A 21815-nucleotide genomic window follows, 5' to 3' on the forward strand; every position below is an offset into this window, starting at 1 on the left:
TAGGCCTTAACTACTCTAACTGAATGGACTTTGCTTATACCTAACTTCCCCATTGTTGTTCCTTAACCTTAGATGTATATATATACCCCCAATCTGATTTCTATTCCTTACATCTGACAAAGTGGGTTACAGCCCATGAAAGCTTATGCCTGCAGAAATTAAATTTGTTAGTCTTTAAAGTGCTACAGAACTCTCGTTGTTTTAACTTAATTTATGTTGGTTTGGTTTTGCTAATTTATAGTGGTGTTCATGTGCATCTAAAACAAGGGAAAGTGATGTCAATAAAATGCATTTTGCATTTAGTTCTGAAAATGGTTCATTCCATGGTCATTCTTATCTCTTGTGTGTTCCATAAACTAGTTCCAGATCTGAAAGCTCTGTCTCCTAAGTCAACTACTTCATTGTTCCTGTGGAACGTAGCTATCATGAGAGCTCATGATTGTAGAGGGAGAGACTATCTTGCAGGTGGCTCAAAGACAATCCAGTAGAGACCTTTAGATATCAGGACAGAGATCACAAATTTTGTATTCAACGGAGAATCAAAGCAGAATCCTGAGCTGATGTGGTCATGGTGACCCGTGTTATTCAGTAGAAAGGATTTTACTATTCTGTACCTGTTGGAGCTTTTTCAGGGTACATGGCATCATTCGTAATATGATGAGTTGCAATAATCAACCCTGGAGTTTACAAATGGGTGGGTCACCAGAACCAGGTTTGTGCTTGATCATATTGGAGCATAATCTTCTGACACACATAAGAGTAGGCGGGTTGTTCTGCTCCTATGACTATTTGGACAGTCAATGGCATTGAAGAGTCCAAAAAAAAAAAAAAAAAACACAGGGTGCATTCCCTCAGTAGTGGAGCATTTGATAGCAGGAGCAAGTTCTTCAAAGTATCTTCCTACCAGTAATACTTACTTTGCCTGGGTTCAACTTTAATTGGCTGCTCTTCATCCATGTGCACATTTCATTTAGTTACTGAGAAAGAGAGGGCATCAGCGATGTTTACATCTGATGAAAAGATGTAGATCTGGATGTTGTGTGCATACTGCAGCACGTGTTGTTTCAATAGTTCTCCCTATCTTCTGTAAGATACAGAGGGTTTTTGTTTGGAAATTTCCCTAGATTTTAAACAGCAACAAAAGTTTTAACTGGGATTAGTTTATAAGATCAGCGGGAGGGCAGCTCTCCTATCACTGACTTTGTAAGATGCACTGCAGTAGAAACATCCACCATAATGGATCTCCCATCCTGTAGAACTTTGCATGTCTCTCTACACGTGTGCATGTAAGATGGAATTCTAGCTCTATGCGTTATGTGAGGAAAGTAGCAGAGTGAAAATATTTAATCCATGCTGAAATTGTTTTAACAGTTTAACATTTTAAGGTTAACATGGAAAAAATACTTCCCCCATCCCTTCCAGGTCTGTCTCTGTTCTCTGCAGCCTTCTTCTGGCAAACCATAGAAAATTTGCCAATGAGAAAAGAAGGAACTAAAAGCTTGACTTCTAATCAACCTTTGCCTGAAGTTTGCTCTTTTTGGGCCTATGGGAGATAAGGGAAGCATAGAGAAAAACAGGGTGAGCAGCCACCTGGGGTCTGTGATAAGTCTGGCAACATACTGCCTAGTTGGCCAAACGCCTCATGAGTTGGGCTGAACAGTAGAGATGGAGAGGGATGGAGTCAGGAAGACAGGATATACTGGGGCTAGGCAACAGGAGTTCCTGTTGCCCAACATCATTGACACTCCCACTAGCTTTGCTCCTCTACAATGGCTCATGTATCCCTGGCACAAATCCTGCTTCTACTCCACCATACCCGCTCCCTCCACAAACTCAATTTCTTCCCACTCTTCCACCTGTTCATGTATCTGATAAAAGACTTCCAGCATGAGTCCTTGTCTGACAGAGATCTTAAGAGTCATTGGAGTCCTCCTCTTTGGCAAACCATAGGAAGTTTGCCAGATGGACAAGGTGCCTTCACAGAAGACAAGCTCCGCTTGTCAGGAAACTGCCTGCAAGTATTTCCCTCCCTTGACTCCTTCCACCATGCCTCTGCCTTTAACAATAATAGGCGATGTGGAGAAGACAGGAAGAGACTTGAAGATAAATTTGTCTGACAAGCAGAGCTAATAGCTCCAGTACAGAAGCAGCACCTTCTCTAGCTAGTGAATGTCCTACGGTTCTCCAGAAAGAGCATCACTTTGACAGATCTCAACAAGTCCCTCAGACTGGGACTCTCACCCTTCAGACTTAGGCTGGTTCACACTTACCACACGATTCGGCGACAGTCAACGTGAGTTACGCAAACTACGCAGAGTAACTTATGTAACTCACGTCAAATGCTGTGCTTCCCCTTCTGTGCGCTGTTTACACTGCGCTGCTGTTCCCGTCGGCTCAGCGCTATGCTACTTGAGGGGGTGGACTTACTCAGTCTCACTGACCGCTCAATCGATCAAGAAAGATCGATCTGGCGGCGGCGATTTTGCTGCTGTCAGTCTGAACATAGCCTTACAAAGTTTGCAAGAGACTAGAAGGCACTGCAGGGAGAGAACGTAAGGAGTAAGAAACGGAGGGTGATGGGTTGCCTGCGGTGTGTGGGCCCAATGAATCTTAAATCAGTGTAGTGAGGCTGACTCATTTCAAAACAACTTGGATCAGGAATGGAGCTTAGGATCCAGGGAGGAAAACTGTACCGGGGACCATGGAGGCCACATGAGAGAACGTAAGTACTTGGTAGATTCCAAGATATCTCTCAGCTTTTCATAGCATAAGCTAAGACAGTTCTGATGAAAAAGGGGGATGCCTGTTTCTCTTTAATTTCAAATGTAGCCCACGTCTGAAGTGATGTTTTGAGTTTGTGGTGACTCTGGTTGTTTAGCCACAGGGAATGGGACTCAGGGTGAAATTCCAAAACTTTTCACTGGAAAAGTTAGATTTTATTAATAAAAAAAAAATTCAGACTTTCCTGTGGCCTCTGAACAATAACTTTGTTAAATTTGGAGACTAAATTCAATCACTATGCTGTAAAATAAAGAGCTTTACATTTTGCTTTAAAGGGGCACTACCACCTTTAATTTCTCCAAATTGCCTAAAAATTTTTTCCAATAGAGCACCCTTTAAAACAAGGTCATTCATTTATTCTTTAAAAATTGTTATAAGGGTTCCTGTGTTCCCTTGTTGATATTTACAAAGAACTTTCCAGTTAGTTTCTCCCTTGCTAACAATGCATGTAAAGAGTGAAACTGACTGCATGAAAAATGCATAAGAAACAGAACATGAAAAAAGATTTTTTTTCTGCTAATTTCTCTCAGGTACAGTTATTTCACATTTATTTGTAACTCTTATAAATGCATGGTTTTCAGATAGAAATGTTATTTGCATCTAATTCTATGGGTCTCTTTAATGGAAAAGTTCAATACAACCGTATCTTATGCTGAGTTCTCCATTATGCCAGACTTCAGTGGCAGAATACTGGTTAATCATCACTCTTCCTTCAGGATTAAAGATCCAGTTTTGCAAATGAGATGTGCTATTCCAATCCAGTCTTACCATCTTGGGAAACTTCTTCTGTAAGAACTAATAACTTAGATCAATCAATCAGATCCAGATCCTATCAGTTGTTGGACTTTTGTGCGTCTCATTGTTTTTCAAATACCCTTTTTCAACATTGTTTTGTCTTCACCATCCCTTATTCTAACTGGTTAATGAGGCCAGCAAACCTAACTCTGGCTTTGACAACCAGCTTCTTCTAAGTCCATGTCACTGCCACATCGCTGAGGGATAGCTGAAGATACTCTCAGAGCCATTTCATCAGTAAAATATCCTTCTACAGTCACCAAATCACTGTCACCTGAGGACCAGAACAGGAATGGTGATATCCCTGTAACAGAGACTCCCTCAGGCTGCACCATATGCCATATATGCACTACATTACAGATCACCATGCCGTCTTTGAAGACCTGTAAATCAATACCCTAAAAAACAAGAGTTCTTCCATTGTAGTTTCCATTTGAATGTACAAAGAAGAGACCATGACGTAATGGTAATGTTGAAGTTTTAACCTATAATTAATAAAACTCTGTTTCAACTATTGCAAGACACTTCTTGCTCAGTACTGATGAAGATATGAAAGCATTTGGCTGGAAGGCGTCAATCACATTTAGAGAAAGTCAAAATTAATCATTTTAGAGGCCAACAAAATGAATTATCGTACAAGGCTCCCACCAAGCAAATTTTTTAAACAGATATCTAGGTCAAAGTCTCGTCCCATTGAAATCAGTGGCAAAATTTACTTTTACTTCAGCAGGGCCAGGATTTTACCCCTAAACTCTAGTGTCCCATGTAAAGTTCATATTATATATTATGTGTTGACGTAGATTTTAAACAAATTGTCTCCCTTCTTTTTCAAGTTTGTCCTTCTTGTCATTTTTGTTTTTCTGTATTTAATTGGTTTCATTGTTTAAGGCTCACATGGAATCTGCAGAAGATTTCAATCAGTGCCTGGGCCTATGCACATACATTTTTCTCTGAAGATCATTTTGAGAGTGAAATTGACTATGAGTGTGTGAATCTGATCCATGGCATTTTACAGGTGACACTCTGGCAAAGTGGGCAGGGATATAGCATGCACTGATCTTTACTGCAGTTGCAAGCATGAGTCGTTCCATCAGTGTGTGCTGGTGTGTAGAACAGTCTATCTTCAGAGGATAATTTCCCATATGCCTTTCACTAGGAATTATCTCAACCTTGAAAGGCCTTCTTGGGTTTCAACTTCTCAGGATAAATTCAAAAGATAACAAGCAGATATTTAAAAACAGAAAAAGAGCCCAGATAGCCACGTCACTCTACACGGTCATAAAGGACACTTAAGCAAGATACTTAAACAGAGCCATGCAAGTCAAGCAGGGGCTGGGAGTAACAGGAGGGGCATTGACCATGCCATAAGACAAGTAATACATTCCACCAATCAACAGTGAACCCCAAAGCTGCAGGCAAGGTGATAATGAATTCCATTTAGTCCTCTGTTAGCCAACATTTGATAGTTGTCCTCATAAGAAGGAAAATTACAGGAGAAAACTAGTTAACTATCAAAAACTCCACCAAAGGTGCAAAAACGTAGAGGAGAAAAATGAAACCAGCAATGAAGGAGTGCAGTAAAGGAAGAGAGGTGAGAGAGAAAGACAGACACCCACTTTCTCTGATCTGCTGGTTGATTAGTGCCTGGTCATATTCTAGTTCCCGCTCTGCTTTGATCTGTCCTCCCAGGATCTGCTGCTTTAAATCCTCAATGTAGAGTTGCTGCTGTTGAATGTGTTCCCTGTGGAAAGCTTCTTGATCTCTCAGCTTCTGCGTGTACTCTTTATGCACAGCGTCTATCTCTCTGCTGTTAGAAATGTTGACAGTGATTTTAAACCAAGAAACAAAGAAACATCATTTTTCTGTTAAGACACATTTCTTTATGTTAGACAGACCCTTAAATCAGACAAAATTCAAGCTATTGTTTGTACAAACAAACAGTTTCAAGGGCTAGTGAATTATGCCAAGATCATACAGTGCTAAGGTAGTTGTGTATGTGATGTCATAATAGGTCACAATCCCATATAAATCAGTAAAAGCTAACACGCACTATGTTCCTCAAGGTAAAACAGAAAATTCCATCATTAGAAAGTTAATAATATATTTGTTAATATTGTCACTGATCTTTTTTTTTTTTTTTTTAAGGTCATCCTATAAGAACAACTTTTTTTTTTTTTTTTAGTATGTAACATACTTTGCAACTTGTGTGTCTTGTATCTGAAGATTTCAAAGTTCTTTGCAAAAAGTGGCAAGTTATTATTATTCTCTTGTTATAGGTCAAAAGAACCTGAGGCCGGCCTAGGAAAGTTAAGTGAGTAGCCCAAGGTTAAACTGCCAGTTGCTAATAGAGTCAAGAAAAGAGCCAAGATCTTGTCACCAAATTCTCTACTCTAACTGCTAGATAAGATTGCTTCTTCTATATTTTAGGTGCAATTATGGTCAGAAAAATGGCTGTAAAAAACCACTTTCTTAACAGTTCTTCTCCCTGAGTGCATTCCAACATACATACACATGTATTTCAATGACAAAATAAGCTTTTTAACTACCTTCACTCCCATTAGTTCTATCAAGCCACTCATAGTTATGAAAGAGGGAGCTGGATTCCATTCTAGTTTGTGCATCAATAACACAATTTATAATTAATTTTAAATTGCAGAATATTTACAGAGATGAGGCATGAACCATGCTTGGATTTTTGCTTTTGAAAACCTTTTTTTTTATTTGTAAACATAGCAAATTAAATATGTAAAACATTGAAAAATAATAAATATGGAGAATGCCATTTTTACAGATTCATTTTAAAAAAGAACAAAACTTTTATTTACTAAATTATAGCTAATTTAGCCATTTTAGACTTGATTCTGACCAACAGGGATGAATTGGTAGTTAATATGAAGGTGGAAGGCAATTGGGGTGAAAGTGATCATGAAATGATCCATTTCATGATTCTAAGGAAAGGAAGGAGTGAGCAGCAGCAGAATAAGAATAGCAGTCTTCAACAAACCAGACTTTAACGAATTCAGATAACTGATAGGTAAGCTTCCCTTGGAAGAAAATCTATGGAAAAAAAGATGTTTAGGAGAGCTGGAAGCTTCTCAAGGGGACAATATTAAAGGCACAACTGCAAACTATCATGTGAAGACAGGAAGAATAGTAAGAGGGCAATAAGGCTCCATCAGGAGCTCCTTAATGACCAGACAAATCAAAAAGGAATACAGAAAGTGGAAACAAGGATGAAGTGAACAGCACAAGCATGTAGGGGGAAAATCAAAATGGCTAGGGCACAAAATGAGTTACACCTAGCAGGGACTTGAAAAGGAATAAGATGAGATTCTTTAAATACATTAGGAACAAGAGAAAGATGAAGAAAAGTGGAGGTCCTCTACTTAACGGGAAAGGAGAGCTAGTAACTGATGACATCAAGAAGGCGGAGGTGTTTAATGCTGTCATGTGGCCGGAGCACTCTGTCCCCCTTTTGGGGGTGGGAGAGGGCGGCTATAGGCCCGTGGCTGGCCCAGCTTAGGTGTCCTTAGTCCCTAGGTGGTGTGGCCTAATAGTCAGAGTCAGTATGGAGGTTCTGAGCCTTCAGGTAGGACAAAGGTATTGACAGTCTAAGGGCTCAGGTCCTCAGGCAGAGAGGGGCAATAAATACTCTATGAGCTCAGGCCTTCAGGCAAGGCTGAGCTATGAACAGTCTAGAGACTCAGGCCCTCAGGCGGGACTGAGCACCAAACTGTCTAGGGGCCCTGGCCCTCAGGCAGGGCAGAGCTGCATTAGAGAGGCTCTAGCTCCCAGGAAGGGCAGAGCTGCAAATACAGGCTGTCTGGCCTAAGGGGGGGAGGCTGCCACCCCCGGGTTGGGGTTGGCAGCATGGGGAGGGGGAACCAGGCCCACCCTACTCCAGCAGGTCCCAGCCCAGGGCCCTAACAGTGGCGTAGGGTTGCGCCACTGGGGTCAGCGAGGACCCCAGCAAAACTTGCTGATGGTGCCCAGTCCAATGGGTCATCCCCACAGGCCACTTCTTATCTCTTCCCCTTGGGTGACAGTTAGGGTGTCCCTGGCATCCCTGGGTTCCCCAGCTTGAGTGACTCTGACTCCTCTTGGGTGTCTCCTATTGCCCTCACATATGCCTTGCAGCTGACTTCCGCGGTCTGGATATTTGGCAGCTCCCAGGCTGGATCCAGCAACCTACGTCCTTCCCCTTCTGCAGTCAGCCCTGGCTGAGCTGAGTAGCTCCCTTTTATACCTGGGTTCCAGCTGGAGCATGCCCAACAGGTCTGAGGGGGTGTGGCCGCCTCAGCTCACAGGATGGAATTAACCCCTGCTGGGCCAGTGCGGGACTGGTGCGCCCTATCACAAATGTCTATTTTGCGTCAGTCTTCACTAAAAAGGTTAGTAGTGACCAGATACTCAATACAATTAATATTAACAAGGGGGAAGGAACGCAAGTCAGAATAGGGAAAGAACAGATTAAAGAATACTTAGATAAATTAGATGTATTCAAGGCTGCAGGGCCTCATGAAATACATTCTAGAGCACTTAAGGAACTAACTGAAGCAATCTTGGAACTATTAGCAAATATCATTGAGAATGCAGGGAGGATGTTAGGTCCCAGAGAACTGGAGAAAAGAAAACATAGTACCTATCTTCAAAAAGGGGTACAAAGAAGATGCCGGGAATTATAGACCACTCAGTCTAATTTTGATAGCTGGAAAGATATCAAATAATTAAACAGTCAATTTGTAAGCACTTAGATTACAGGATTATAAAGAATAGTCAACAGGTATTTGTCAAGATCATTACAAACTATCCTAATTTCCTTCTTTGACAGCGTTACTGGCCTAGTGGATGGGGGGAACAGTAGCTATTACGTCTTGATTTTAGTAAGACTTTTGAGAATATCATATGGGACTGTCTCGAGCACACTAGGGAAATGTGGGCTAGATGAAATTACTGTAAAGCGGGTGCAAAACTGGTTGAAAGATCATACTTTAGTAATTATCAGTGGTTTGCTGTCCAACTAGAAGGGTATATTTAGTGAGGTCCTGCAGGGGTCAGGCCCAGTGCTATTCAGTATTTTCACTAATGAGTTGGATAATGGAGTGGAGAGTATGCTTATAAAATTTGCAGATTACATCAAGCTTGGAGGTGTTGTTAGCACTTTGGAGGACAGGATCTGAATTCAAAATTATCTTGACAAATTGGAGACTTGGTCCCAAATCAACAAGATGAAATTCAATAAAGACAAGTGAAAAGCACTACCATTAGGAAGGAAAAATCAAATGTACAGCTACAGATGAGGAATAACTGGTTAGGTGATGATAATGCTGAAAAGGATCTAGAGGTCACACTGGATCACAAACTGAAAATGAGTGAACAATGTGATGCAGCTGCAAACTTCCCCAACATCAACCTGCCAGAATGACTCAAGTCCATTCTACAAGGGCCTCCTAAAACAATCTCCATAGTCCATTCAATCTGGATGTCTCTGATAAGAGTGCCAATAATTGGAAAAGTTGTGGTGGTGGTTTTTCTCAAGTGACCAGGTAATGGTCCTCTGGAAACAATTTCCTGTTCACCTGGACTGAATTTGAACTGATGACCTACTGTTGAACTAAAAGGTTCCACAGGCCCTGGTTCTCATGGGGGACTTCAATCACCCGGGCATCTGCTGGGAGAACAATTCAACAGTGCACAGACAATCCAGGAATTTTTTGGAGAGTGTTGCAGACCATTTCCTGGTGCAAGTGCTGGAGGAACCAACAAGGAGCCGTGCTCCTCTTGACCTGCTGCTCACAAACAGGAAAGAATTGGTAGGAGAAGTAGAAGTGGGTGGCAACCTGGGCAGCAGTGATCATGAGATGGCTGAATTCAGGATTCTGACAAAAGGAAGAAAGGAGAACAGCAGGATATGGACCCTGGTCTTCAGAAAAGCAGACTTTGACTCCCTCAGGGAGCTGATGGGTAGGATCCCTTAGGAGGATAATATGCGGGGGAAAGGAGTCCAAGAGAGCTTGCTGTGTTGTAAAGAAACCTTATTGAGGGCGCAGGAACAATCCATCCTGATGTGCAGAAAGAATAGCAAATATGGCAGGCGACCAGGTTGGCTTAACAAAGAAATCTTTGATGAGCTTAAACACAAAAAGAGAGCTGACAAGAAGTGGAAGCTTGATCAGATGATGACTAGGGAAGAGTATAAAAATACTGCTCGAAGATGCAGGAGTGAAATCAGGAAGGCCAAAGCACAATTGGAGTTGCAGCTAGCAATGGATGTGAAGGGTAATAAGAAGGGTTTCTACAGGTATGTTAGCAACAAGAAGAAGGTCAGGGAAAATGTGGGCCCCTTACTGAATGGGGGGGCAACCGAGTTACAGAGGATGTGGAAAAAGCTGAGGTACTCAATGCTTTTTTTCTCTCTATCTTCACAGACAAGGTTAGCTCCCAGACTACTGCACTGGACAGCACAGAATGGGGAGGAACGGAACAGCCCTCAGTGCTGAAATAACAGGTTCAGGACTATTTAGAAAAGCTGGACACGCACAAGTCCATAGGGCTGGATGCAATGTATGTGAGGGTACTGAGGGAGTTGGCTGATGTGATTGCAGAGCCACTGCCCATTATTTTTGAAAATTCATAGCGACTGGGGGGGTCCCAGATGATTGGAAAAAGGCAAATATATTGCCGATTTTCAAAAAAGGGAAGGAGGAGGATTCAGGGAACTACAGACCAGTCAGCCTCGCCTCAGTCCTTGGAAAAATCATGGAGCAGGTCCTCAAGGAATCCATTTTGAGGCAGTTGGAAGAGAGGAAGGTGATTAGGAACTGACAGTATGGATTCACCAAGGGCAAGTCATGCCTGTCCAACCTGATTGCCTTCTATGATGAGATGACTGGCTCTATGGATGTGGGAAAAGTGGTGGACATGATGTATCTTGACTTTAGCAAAGCATTTGTTACAGTCTCCTATCGTATTCTTGCCAGCAATTTAAAGAAGTATGGGTTGGTTGGATGAATGGGCTATAAGGTGGATAGAAAGATGGCTATATCATCGGGCTCAACAGGTAGTGATCAATGGCTCGATGACGTCTAGTTGGCAGCTGGTAACAAGCGGAGTGCCTTGGGTCTGGAGGATGGAGTGCATTGCACCCTCAGCAAGTTTGCAGATGACACTAAGTTAAGTGGAGTGGTAGATATAGTGGAGGTTAGAAATAGGATACAGAGTGACCTAGACAAATTAGAGGATTGGGCCAAAAGATATCTGATGAGGTTCAACAAGGACAGGTTCATAGTCCTGAACTTAGGGTGAAAGAATCCCAGGCACTGCTACAGACTGGGGACTGACTGGCTAAGCATCAGTTCTGCAGAAAAGGACTTGAGTGTTACAGTGGACAAGAACCTGGATATGAGTCAACAATGTGCCTTTATTGCCAAGAAGGCTAATGGCATATTGGGCTGCATTAGTATGAGCATTGCCAGCAGATCGAGGGAAGAGATCATTCTCCTCTATTTGGCACTGGTGAGGTCTCATTTGGAGTATTGTGTCCAGTTTTGGGTCCCCACTACAGGAAGGATGTTGACAAAGTGGAGTGATTAGGGGACTGGAGCACATAACTTATGAAGAGAGGCTGAGGCAACTAGGCTAGTACAGAAGAGAAGAATGAGGGGGCATTTGATAGGGGCCTTCAACTACCTGAAGGGGGGTTCAAGGGAGGATGGAGCTAGGCTGTTCTCAATGGTAGCAGATGACAGAACAAGGAGCAATGGTCTCAAGTTGCAGTGGGGGAGGTCTAGGTTGGATATTAGGAAAAATGTTTTCACTGGGAGGGTGGCGAAGCACTGGAATGGGTTACCTAGGGAGGTGGTGGAATCTTCATCCTTACAGTTCTTCAAGGCCTGGCTGGGATGATTTAGTTGGGATTGGTCCTGCTTTGAACAGGGGGTTGGACTAGATTACCTCCTTGGGTTCCTGCCAATCCTAATATTCTATGATTCTATCTCCTATTACCATTCACCAAGCCATCCACTCTCACAGAATTCCATATTTGTCCTTCAAGAATTGATATCACAAGCACACAAAATAGCCCTCCCTCTTCTGATTTAGGTGTTTGTGTGTCATTAACTCGAGGCATATAACTCAAACCTCAAGACTACGTGGGTCAGTGCAAAAACTGCTTTTTAAGCACAAAGCCAAATCCTGCAGGTTCTAGTTGGGCAAAGCTCCCATTGAAAACCCACTGACTTCAATGGGATTTTTTCCTGAATTAGCCCTGCAGTATTTGGCCCATATAATTTTCAAAAATAAGTGCATTAGGTAGGCAGCATGGTCTAGAGCAGTGGTCCCCAAACTTTTTACGTCATGCCTCCTCTTACCCCATCAGTGTCTCCCCGGGAGCAGGGCCACAGTTGGGGCTGGGGCCATGGCTGGGAGCCAGGCGCCTGGCTGGGGTGGGAACGGGGCTGCAAGAGGAACCATAGTTGGGGATGGGACCATGGCAGGGGCAAAGAGGGGCTGGATGGTGTTACTTCCCTGCCCCCCCATGGGTGCTGGCCCGAGCTCTGCCATGCCCCCCCAAATGTTCCTCCGCACCCATAGAGGGGCACGCGCCACAGTTTGGGAACCTCTAGTCTAGAGGATAGGCACTGGACTGGGATTCAGAAGGTCTGAGTTTGTCAATTACTGACTTGCTGTGTGATTTTGGGCAAGTCACTTCACCTCTCTGTGTCTCCATTTCCTCTTGCACATTTTGTATCTATTCTATTTAGATCATAAGCTCTTTGGGGCAAGAACTGCCTCTTGTTTCTGTACATTATCTAGAACAACAGAGCCCTGATCTCAATTGAGGCCTTTAGGTACTACAATAATATAAATAAAAAACAACAAGCATAGTTCTAGTAAGTTTTAAGTCTGCACATGTATTCTGGTAATGATTTAGGATTTTAAACTACAGAAGAACCCCGTTAATCCAGTCTAATTAGGACTGGGGCCAGATCAGATAACCAAAACTCCAGATAAACCACCCAACTGCAAAATTCAATGCCGCTGCACCATCTAGTAGCCACCAGAGAGATTGCACTCTTCTGGCCCTAGAGTCCTGGTTGTTTGGTAAATGCGGAGGGCCAGTTAAGGGAGGGTCGGATAAACAGGGTTCTATTGTATTTTGTTTATTGGTGTGCAAACTTTTTGGTCTCATTTTAAAGTTGAACAGAGTGATGTGGAAGTTAGGAGACCTGGATTATTGTCTAGCTCTGCCACTGACTGGCTCTGTCACCTTGGACAAATCACTTAATCTCTCTGGGCCCATCTGTAAAAGGAAAATACCTTCATTCACAGGGTGCTGGGAGGCCTAATGAACATTTAGTGAAGTAATTTGAATTCATGGAATTATATAAGTGCTAATTATTATTATGACAATTGATCTATCAATGTATAATCATCACTAATGGGAAAAAACATTCCATACAAAAACGTGAAGGATCTGTGGGAATCATTGCCAATAGTGCCCAAAATGCAGACTTAGATAATATTAATACAAATAAATAATTATGCCGCAACTATGTTCTACAGACAAAAACAATTTCCTTCACAGAACATATTACTTAATAATCTTTTCAGTTAACTCCTCTTGGTTGTAGCTTTCTTCATATAAACCCTCAAATATCCTTAACACAAATTAGCTGAGTTAGAGATCTCAAAAAGTCAGAAAGCAAGGAGATAATACAGTAACAGTTGTACTTTGCATTTTGATCTTAAGACCTCAAGGTGCCTTGCAGAGGTGGGAAAATACAATTATTTTCATTTTACAGATGGGGAGACTGGGGTACTTTTGGTACATTTTTCAGTAGCAATGAAAAACATTAGAAATAAGTGTCACCGTTTAAAGAATTCATCTTTTGCTGGTTCACTGTTACCTGCAGCAGCTGCAGTGCCAGCTGCACTAGCATATACCCCCCCATGAGAGTTTGTTTTTGCTGAATAGGCATGAAGCTAGTGATCCTTCCCAATGTTAACCATTTTGAGTTTGCACATTCAGCAGGACAATACTAGCCAAACCTGCTTACACTATTGAGAGCTCTACAGATATGTCCCTTAAAGAAAAAGTACACAGAAGTATACCCATACCCCACTGCATTAAAAAATGCTTTGTAACACTTAGAAAATACCATGACTACAATTATCATCACAATGTTATAATCCTATGTTTTCATTATGTGGACAAATAGCTATGACTCTTTACCTCTTTGAGGTTATTGGTTCTGTAACAGAGGAAGGGAATACTGTCCTATTATTGCTAAAAGAGTAAGACACACATGCCAGTTACAGTTCTGTTGCTATTTCAGTGTGTCTGCCCTCTCCCTCTGCTTTTAGTAGCATGAGATAAAAATCAGACATGGCAATGAAAAGGCCTGAGTACCTGTGTACAGGCTGGGACTGAGCATCAGCCAGCCTTTACACATTCATAGCTTGACAATGGTTTCCCTGAGAAGAGGACAGAGATAATGAAAATTCACAGACTGCCGCTTACATAATACAGATATGGTAGAAGATGGGAATATTTTTCCACTGGCAAAGAGGCTAGTTATCTTGAGAATAATCTGATTTGCTTGGATTTGGGATTCAGATCTGTCACTCCACAGTCAGTGATAAAAATAAGGATATGAATCCAAAATGTTTCCCTTTTACTTTCTGAACGTTTTACAGTCACCCCGAATTATCCTTGCTGGTTTGTGAAAATGACAGAGTAAAGTGAAGTTACAAATGAAGTGACAATAGCCAAACAAGAAAATAAAATGCTACATATTTGGTAGCTGAATTTTCCAAACAGACAATTTAAAGTCCAATTAATATGTTCAAAATACATTTGAATGATTAACTAAAAATGAAGGTCATCTTATGTTATGAAAACAGATTAGCACATTCTGAGATAGGTACAGGTGGTTGTTTCACTGGTTCACTGAAACACACCCTGAACTGGACCCAAAAGTAAGATTTCAGCTTGTTTCAGATATTCCAAAATATATGTATTTCAGGCAGGAATCAATTCCCTCTATTGCGTGCATCCCTTCTCTCCCAAATACTCGCACACAAACGGTTCTTGTAGCACTAGTAGGAAATAAAATAATTTAACATCAGGACAGGTATGGGGCAAGCAGTTTAAATTCTGCAGAGCTGAGCATCTCTCTCCAAAGCAGAAACACAGATAGACAAGACCAGCATTTAGTGGTGCACAGCATGTCAAAAAGCAAGCTAAGCCTAAAGGGGAGCCGTTTCCCTCTGTAGAATTGTACACACACACAAACACCCCCTTCACTTTCCCCCCAATTTACCAATACAATAGCAATGTTAACAGTTCATCCTCCTCCAAGTAAACATTTAAAAGTATTAAACAGGCAAAAAAAAAAAGATACCAACCTTAAACTAAATGTAATAACAAATTACTGAGAAAATCTTCATATAACAACACCATAGCTGGCTTGTTTTTCATCTCATCTTTCTATCCACAAAGTTTGCATTAGGCATGCTAAATGAACCTGCTGTAGATCCACATTTTCTCCAGCCTGTTTGGTCGTCAGCTTTCTGGAGTCCTATTGTGTAATTCCCCTCCCTCTTCCCCAAACACTTCCAAGGCTGATGCAGAGGCTGGCGGCTTCTACAGCATAATGCAGTTTTCAGTAACTATGGCAGCGACAGCCCTGTAATGAAGCAGAGTGCTTCTTGCAACGTAACATTAAGGCTCAAAACAAGAAACTCAAGCAAAGACGTATAACAAAAAAAGACAAAAAGAAAAAATAGTCCCTTAACATCACAGTTTTACTGATTTAATAACAGAAACGCCATCAGTCAGCTCCTACATTTCCCCGCCCCCCCCTTACTGCCTGTCTAGATTCCAGTTATTTTTTTCTTTATTATTTAAACAAAACAAAAAATCAAAGCAGATTTTAAATTTTTTTACGAAGACATGACTGTATGCTTGCAAAGCAAAAAAGGCTGGCAATAAAAGCAATCACAAGTCAGGGATTCTAGCCCATCCACTGATTTGCATTTTTCTCTACTATATCTCCTCCCCAGCACATCTGTCCAATCAGAAGGCTCCTTTCCCACACCACACCATAGCCTCACAGTAACACACAGCAAGTAGAAGACTACATCAACCAAACAGGACCAGCCTAAAAAACTACCAATACATATCTGCTCAAGGATAGCACAGAATGTAAAAGCTTGCTAGCTCTGAAGGGAGAAGTGATGAAATGGCTACAAACATTTTATGTTAACTCCTTCCCCAATCTCTTGAGACACTGCAGATTACACAATTATATGCAGAAACAAAATTAATTAAAAATGGCAGGAGAGCCATATGTGACATTTGGAAACAAGCACACAAAGGGAAATCCCTGAAGGTTACAGAAGGGAAATCACCACCCTGTAAGATGGGCATTTAGTTTTTTGACAAGCTGATGCTTAAAGAAAAAAAATGTCTGCTAACTAGTGTGATTGTTCAGTTATCTTATGTTCTCTTAAGAGCATGATCAACTCCTTCTACTGCCTAAATATGCAGACTCAGTAACAACAGCCAGGAGTGACATATCAACAATGCATCTGAACATACCTATAAGACAGTCCTACCCCACTGCCCAGCAATGACAGAGAGACACCGCCTCGGAAGAAAACATTTACAGTTCTTCCCCTTCCTCTAGTCCAGAATCAGACTCCTGTAAGTCAAGACACATATGCTCTCATACAGAACAATAGTGTCTCTACAAAACTCCAGCTCAGTTGGAATTACACTCTATTTCAACTTCCCCCTATGATTTCAACTGAATATATCATTCTTTGGTTCCTGTGCTGAAGTGCTATGTAATGTTGCTGTGCACTGTTATTCAGCTGCCGTATCCCTAGATGTGACTGCATTTCAGAGGTGGGTGAAGCGATCCATTAAGTATTTCAGAAATATTAGTTTGTGTATAAAGCTCTCTGAGATCTTCAGGTGAGAGTTGTTATTAAAAGTTCAAAGTATTATTATTATGAGAGTATTAAGAGGAAATTCTCCATGTTAACCAAATTGCAATGGATTAAGTACGTTAGTATGGATTACAGTGTCTTCCAAAATCTATAAATAAGCCATTTGATTTTTTTAATTCTTTTAAATTGGATGAAAAAATGCCACAGAATTTATTTATTTATTTTTTACAAGATGACAGTTTTGCTTTCATTGTTGTAATTAAAAAAAGGGGGGACGGACAGTGGAGGGGAAGGAAGGGAAAGAAGGAAGCTTTGAGGTGTTACATACAAGTTGATTATTTCTCCAAGAAACCAAACTGCATTTTCAGTGTGTATTTCTGGAATGCTGCTTCTTTCTGTATCTAGTTTTTTTGGGTTTTTTTAAATGGGCCTGATTTTGATCTCATATCAGTTTATACGGTTATAACTCCATTGACTGTAATGGAGTTACTCCCAATTATTTAAACCAGTGAGAGATCAGAATCAGTTTTTATGTTTGCATACAACATGGGGTAATGGCACTGACAGAAGTAAGAGCTCCAAATCATTTGTTGTGGTGATGGTGTACTTGGATGATTGCTACTCACTTAAGGACCTTTAACTTCTTGTCCTGGCTAACAAGCTGCATTAGAAATTTGAACTGCTGGACTTCACTGTCTAATCAGATACACTCAAGCGAACAGTCCAGGTAGCAGTGAAATTTCTAGAAACAGTTTTTCAGGTTTAACCCTCATTTTGAAATTTGAATTCAGTTATTTGAAATTGCTTCTCTGCCCGCTTTCCATGCATGATTTAACTGTAAAAACAAAGCTCATGACTGTAACTGGCCCCAATCTAAAAACGGATTTAAAAAAATGATATATATGATATTGGATTATTTGAGAAACAGAACGTGATCATATAATTAAAGCCTATATCATAAAATATATCTACAAGGGGTAGATATATAAAAGCTTACATTTGTCATTTCCTGACTATGGAATACTTGCCTATGTAACCCTAATATTTTCATAACAGTTTTGGGGATGGAATGTATTATAGCTAGTTTGCTTTGCAGCAATGGATTGCATTCGATAATGTATGGAGTTATATTTTTTTGGACTTCTTATATGCTTTATTCTATTATGCCATCTCCCATCATCAAAAGAGAGCACAATTTATCAAGGAAATTTGGGATATATTGTGATTATTTGAATATCTGAGACCCGTAATGATGAAGCATATGTTTTGTTTTAAATCCATTAATTCTGATATGCAGTATTTGTGTAATGCATTATTCTGAGGCTAGTTTTTATTAGGATTTTTAAAACAGACTGACCTGCTTTCCTATGTGCCCTTTCTTAGTAAAAAGTAACACACCTTCTTTCTCTTTGAGTGAAATCCTGGCCCTATTGAAGTCAATGGTAAAACTGACTTCAGTGGCACCAGCATTTTACTTTTGTGCCTATTGTATTGCTAGTTCAATCAGTATTCACCTATTATGAGCAGATATTATACCAGATCCTGTACAGTTTGAAGATCACTAGAACCACCCAATTCTAAAAACTTTAATCATATGATTAGCCCTCACATATGCAAGTAGTCCCATACAAGTCAGTGGAACTACCTTACGTGAGTAAGGACTACTTACAAGAGTAAAGTTTGTTGAATTGGGCCCAGTACACAAAGGACAAACATCTGGCACTGTATTTTAATTGCCTGCTTTTGTCAGATTGAGTTAGAGCCTTAATATTATTTCACAGTGAATGTTTGTACTTATTCTATTCTTAACCAGGGAACAAAAAGTACAAGCTTGACCTGGTTACATATAAAAGTTTAAAAGGAATTTAAGAGAACACTTCATCAAATTGACATCCACAAAAATATAAAAATTATAAGTGCAAATGGCATGATCTAATGTATGTGTTTACATATTTCAAATGGGTGAAATTCAGCCTTGTGCAGAGAGCTAGCTTACGTATTGCTTGAGTCATGTTTAAACCCTATTTAGAAGGGTCAAGGGTGCTGGCCTTTTGCACAGGTGTGACGTTCACCCATCCTGAATATTTTTGATACTATTCAGTTCTATGGCAGCTGGAATAATGTTGGGAGTTCGTCAGCAATTGCTTCACAGCTCCTGCCAACTGGAGCATTTGACTTACAGTACCCCATCCCCTCAAAAGCAGCACTTTCACTTAAGAGTTTGACTGAAAAAAGAACCCGGAGATAAGATGATGATGCTTTGCAGGGCAGTTACAATCCATTTGTTAAATTGCACTTATAACATTAAAAAAAACCCAAACAATCCTTCAGTGCAGCTTTGAGGTTGGATCCATTAGAATGTTACATATGTCTCACTTGGGACTTGAATTTAATAGGCTTGGCAAGCTACTAAAGCAAAAAAACATCAAATGTGAAATAAGAATAGCATCATGGCAGCAAGCAATAGGGTCTCATCAGTACTTTAAACTGCAAATTGCCATTCTTACACTTCAGTGTGATGAAGTCAAAATAAAAACCCAATTCTCTTTGATTATCGCGGTCCAGATTGCCTCTTCCCATGGAGGCCAATGGGGAAAGGAAGGGCTAGAGAAGCCAGAAAATCGGCACAGTTTTTACAGTCCTAATAATTCTAACTTGATATTCACAGCTAAGAAATATTAGAAAATTAAGCAATTAAACAGTATTTTAAAAAGAAACTTAAATGTATTGCTCTGAGAAAGATGGTGCAATTCTTCCTCTGAACAAACTGAGGCAAGAATAGAGATGAAGACCTAATGGAGCTGGCTGCATCTTCACACCCATATCAGTTTCCATGAACCTCACATATTTGTAATTCCCAAAATTTGCATAAGGATGCATAGCCATTTGCAAAGATTGGGGAACTGTGCAGGAAATTTCATGATTCAAGGTACTTAACTTCAAGTTATTCTCTTACCTCATTTCAGCAAAATGTTTGCACTCCTCATGGCCTATATGCTTTTGACTGAGGAAAAAAGAAGAAATATATTACAGTCAATACTGTATTTCAGATACACTTCTACTATGTGACATTGACTTGCTCTGTAGAGAGGACTACTGCAAGATCTACAGACCACTTCAGTCCCATTTTAGCTCTATATTATAGACCTTTGTGCTGAGCCTCTCGGGGAAGCATTTCAATCACATGAACAAATCCATCTGTCTAGAATAAGAGACACACTTATCCCTTAGTGAAGGCAAAGAAAAAGGAAAACAAATTTAGTTTAACTTTGTGAAAAGACTACAGAAAAGAAACAAAAGATTGTTGGATTCCTTCAGGTGAAACACAGCTAGTAAAAACTAGATGCACTTTATATCTCATCTCATTAACAAACAGTCATTAACATAAAATCAAATAAGCAAGACACCAAAGTATTTCATTTTCAGATTAGTAGTTTAAGACAGTGATGGCAAAAAGGAAGACAACATTATACGGTATATTATAGCATATGCCTAAAGTTTTAAAACTTAATCTACACAAAAGAATCTACTATCTATGCATAATCTGGAAACTGATGAGAAATAATCCTCAATCCTGTCTGGTTTATGAGGGCAATTCAAACACTAGCTAAAAAAACAAAACAGTGATGTACAGTCCTACATGCCGTAAGATTTGTGCAGATATATGATGCCCATCACTGAGAATCTACAACAGTTTCTACCTCTTCTATATTCAAAACAATGTAGTGAGTCTCCTGGCATTCACTGTATGTAGATCATTAGCAAATATCTTATTTGTAAGTCTTTCCATTATTTTCTTTGGGTTAAAGTGATATAACCTGGTATGAACACTATACAAAACAAATAAACAACAAATATTGTTTTGTAAAGAAAGGTATTTCTGTATAAAATTAAAAGAAATAGTTTAGGCGGATGTAAGTGTGTTATCCAGAGAAAAGGAGAGCACACAATCCACACTTGGAAGATGAAAAGCAAGCCAATAACACAGAAAAAGTGCACAAATATTGTATACGGATGAATGCTTCATGTTCATGAATATATTAATGTTCTATCCTATGCTAAGTATTCAGAAAAATAGGATCTTCATCATCTCAAATTGGACACCCAAAATCTGGGATCTTGTGACCTTAATCTCTTTAAACTAGACCCACAAAGGAATTTAGAAGATGTTCCTGTGCAAGTGCTACCTCTCCCTGGAGGTGCCTAAATTTCTGGTGGTAATATGCACTAGGTGACTAAGTTTCCAGCTCTGGGCACGCGCAAAACCACTTAAGTCCTGATGCTACCAATCAGTTCAGCGCCCTAGCTCATGCCTAAACCCCGGCAAGATTTTAGGATTTATCCACCTATCTCACCTTCAGGGCCCAATCCAGTAAGTGTTCTCAGAACATGCATATCGGACTGGGTCTCGTACAAAAGACAGCTGGGTTGACCAGAGAAGGCATTTTCTAGACCAAGACTGGGGGCATGTGTGTGTGTCCCAAGATACCCAATAGGCCAGTGGTTAGGCCACTCACCTGGGATGCAGGAGACCTGTTTTTAAATCTCTACTCTGCCTGATTTACAGCACGGACTTGAACTTGGGTCTCCTCTATCCCAGGCGAGTGCCCTGACCACTAGGGTCTAGGGTATTCTGGGGTGGTTCTCTCTCAATCTCTCCTGTTGGAGCTGTTCCACTCTGTATAAATAATTAAATATCCTTTGGGCCAGACAGAGATTGATTCTATAACCTGGTGGCTAGGGCAATCACCTAGGATGTAGGAGACCCAGATTCCCATCCCTGCTCCAATGAATATTTATACAAAATGAAACAGCTCCAACAGGAGGGATTGAGAGAACCACCTCCAAATACCCTAGACCCTGGTGGTCAGAGCAATCATCCTGAGAGATCATGTCCAGAAACAGTGGCAGACTGATTGGTGTGTCCCCGAGAGATCTAGGAAAGTAGTGATCCAGTGTTGGCATGGCTAGACCGGGACTATCAGGATCAGACATGTCCTGTCCCTTTTGACCTTCAGCAGAACCCTGTGCACGAGACAGGTGGGAGGGAATGTGTAGAAGAGCTGGTTGGTCCAAGGGAGGAAAAAAACATCTGAGAGCAAACCCGGGCTGTGGCCTAGGAAGAAGCAGAACTGAAGACATTTCCTGTTGTACCTTGTTGTGAACAGGTCTATCTGTGGAGTTCCCCACTTCTGGAAGACAGTGTTCAGGAAATCCAGGTGAATGGACCACTCATGATGGTTGGAAAAGGATCTGCTGAGATGATCCGCTAAATCATTTTG

General features: G+C 40.8%; 1 protein-coding gene across 1 annotated transcript in view; it reads right to left on the reverse strand.

Annotated features, from left to right (window-relative positions):
- STARD9 (StAR related lipid transfer domain containing 9) overlaps positions 1 to 21815 on the reverse strand; it is a 199452-nt gene that overhangs the window by 44600 nt on the left and 133037 nt on the right. The window contains 2 exon segments of the mRNA XM_067558116.1: positions 5193 to 5383; positions 19490 to 19537. Of these exon segments, the coding sequence (XP_067414217.1) occupies positions 5193 to 5383; positions 19490 to 19537 (239 nt within the window).

Source organism: Emydura macquarii, unplaced genomic scaffold, assembly GCF_026122565.2.
Source record: "Emydura macquarii macquarii isolate MOO-44397 ecotype Brisbane River unplaced genomic scaffold, CSIRO-AGI_Emac_v2 contig_1876, whole genome shotgun sequence".
Taxonomy (NCBI): domain Eukaryota; kingdom Metazoa; phylum Chordata; order Testudines; family Chelidae; genus Emydura; species Emydura macquarii.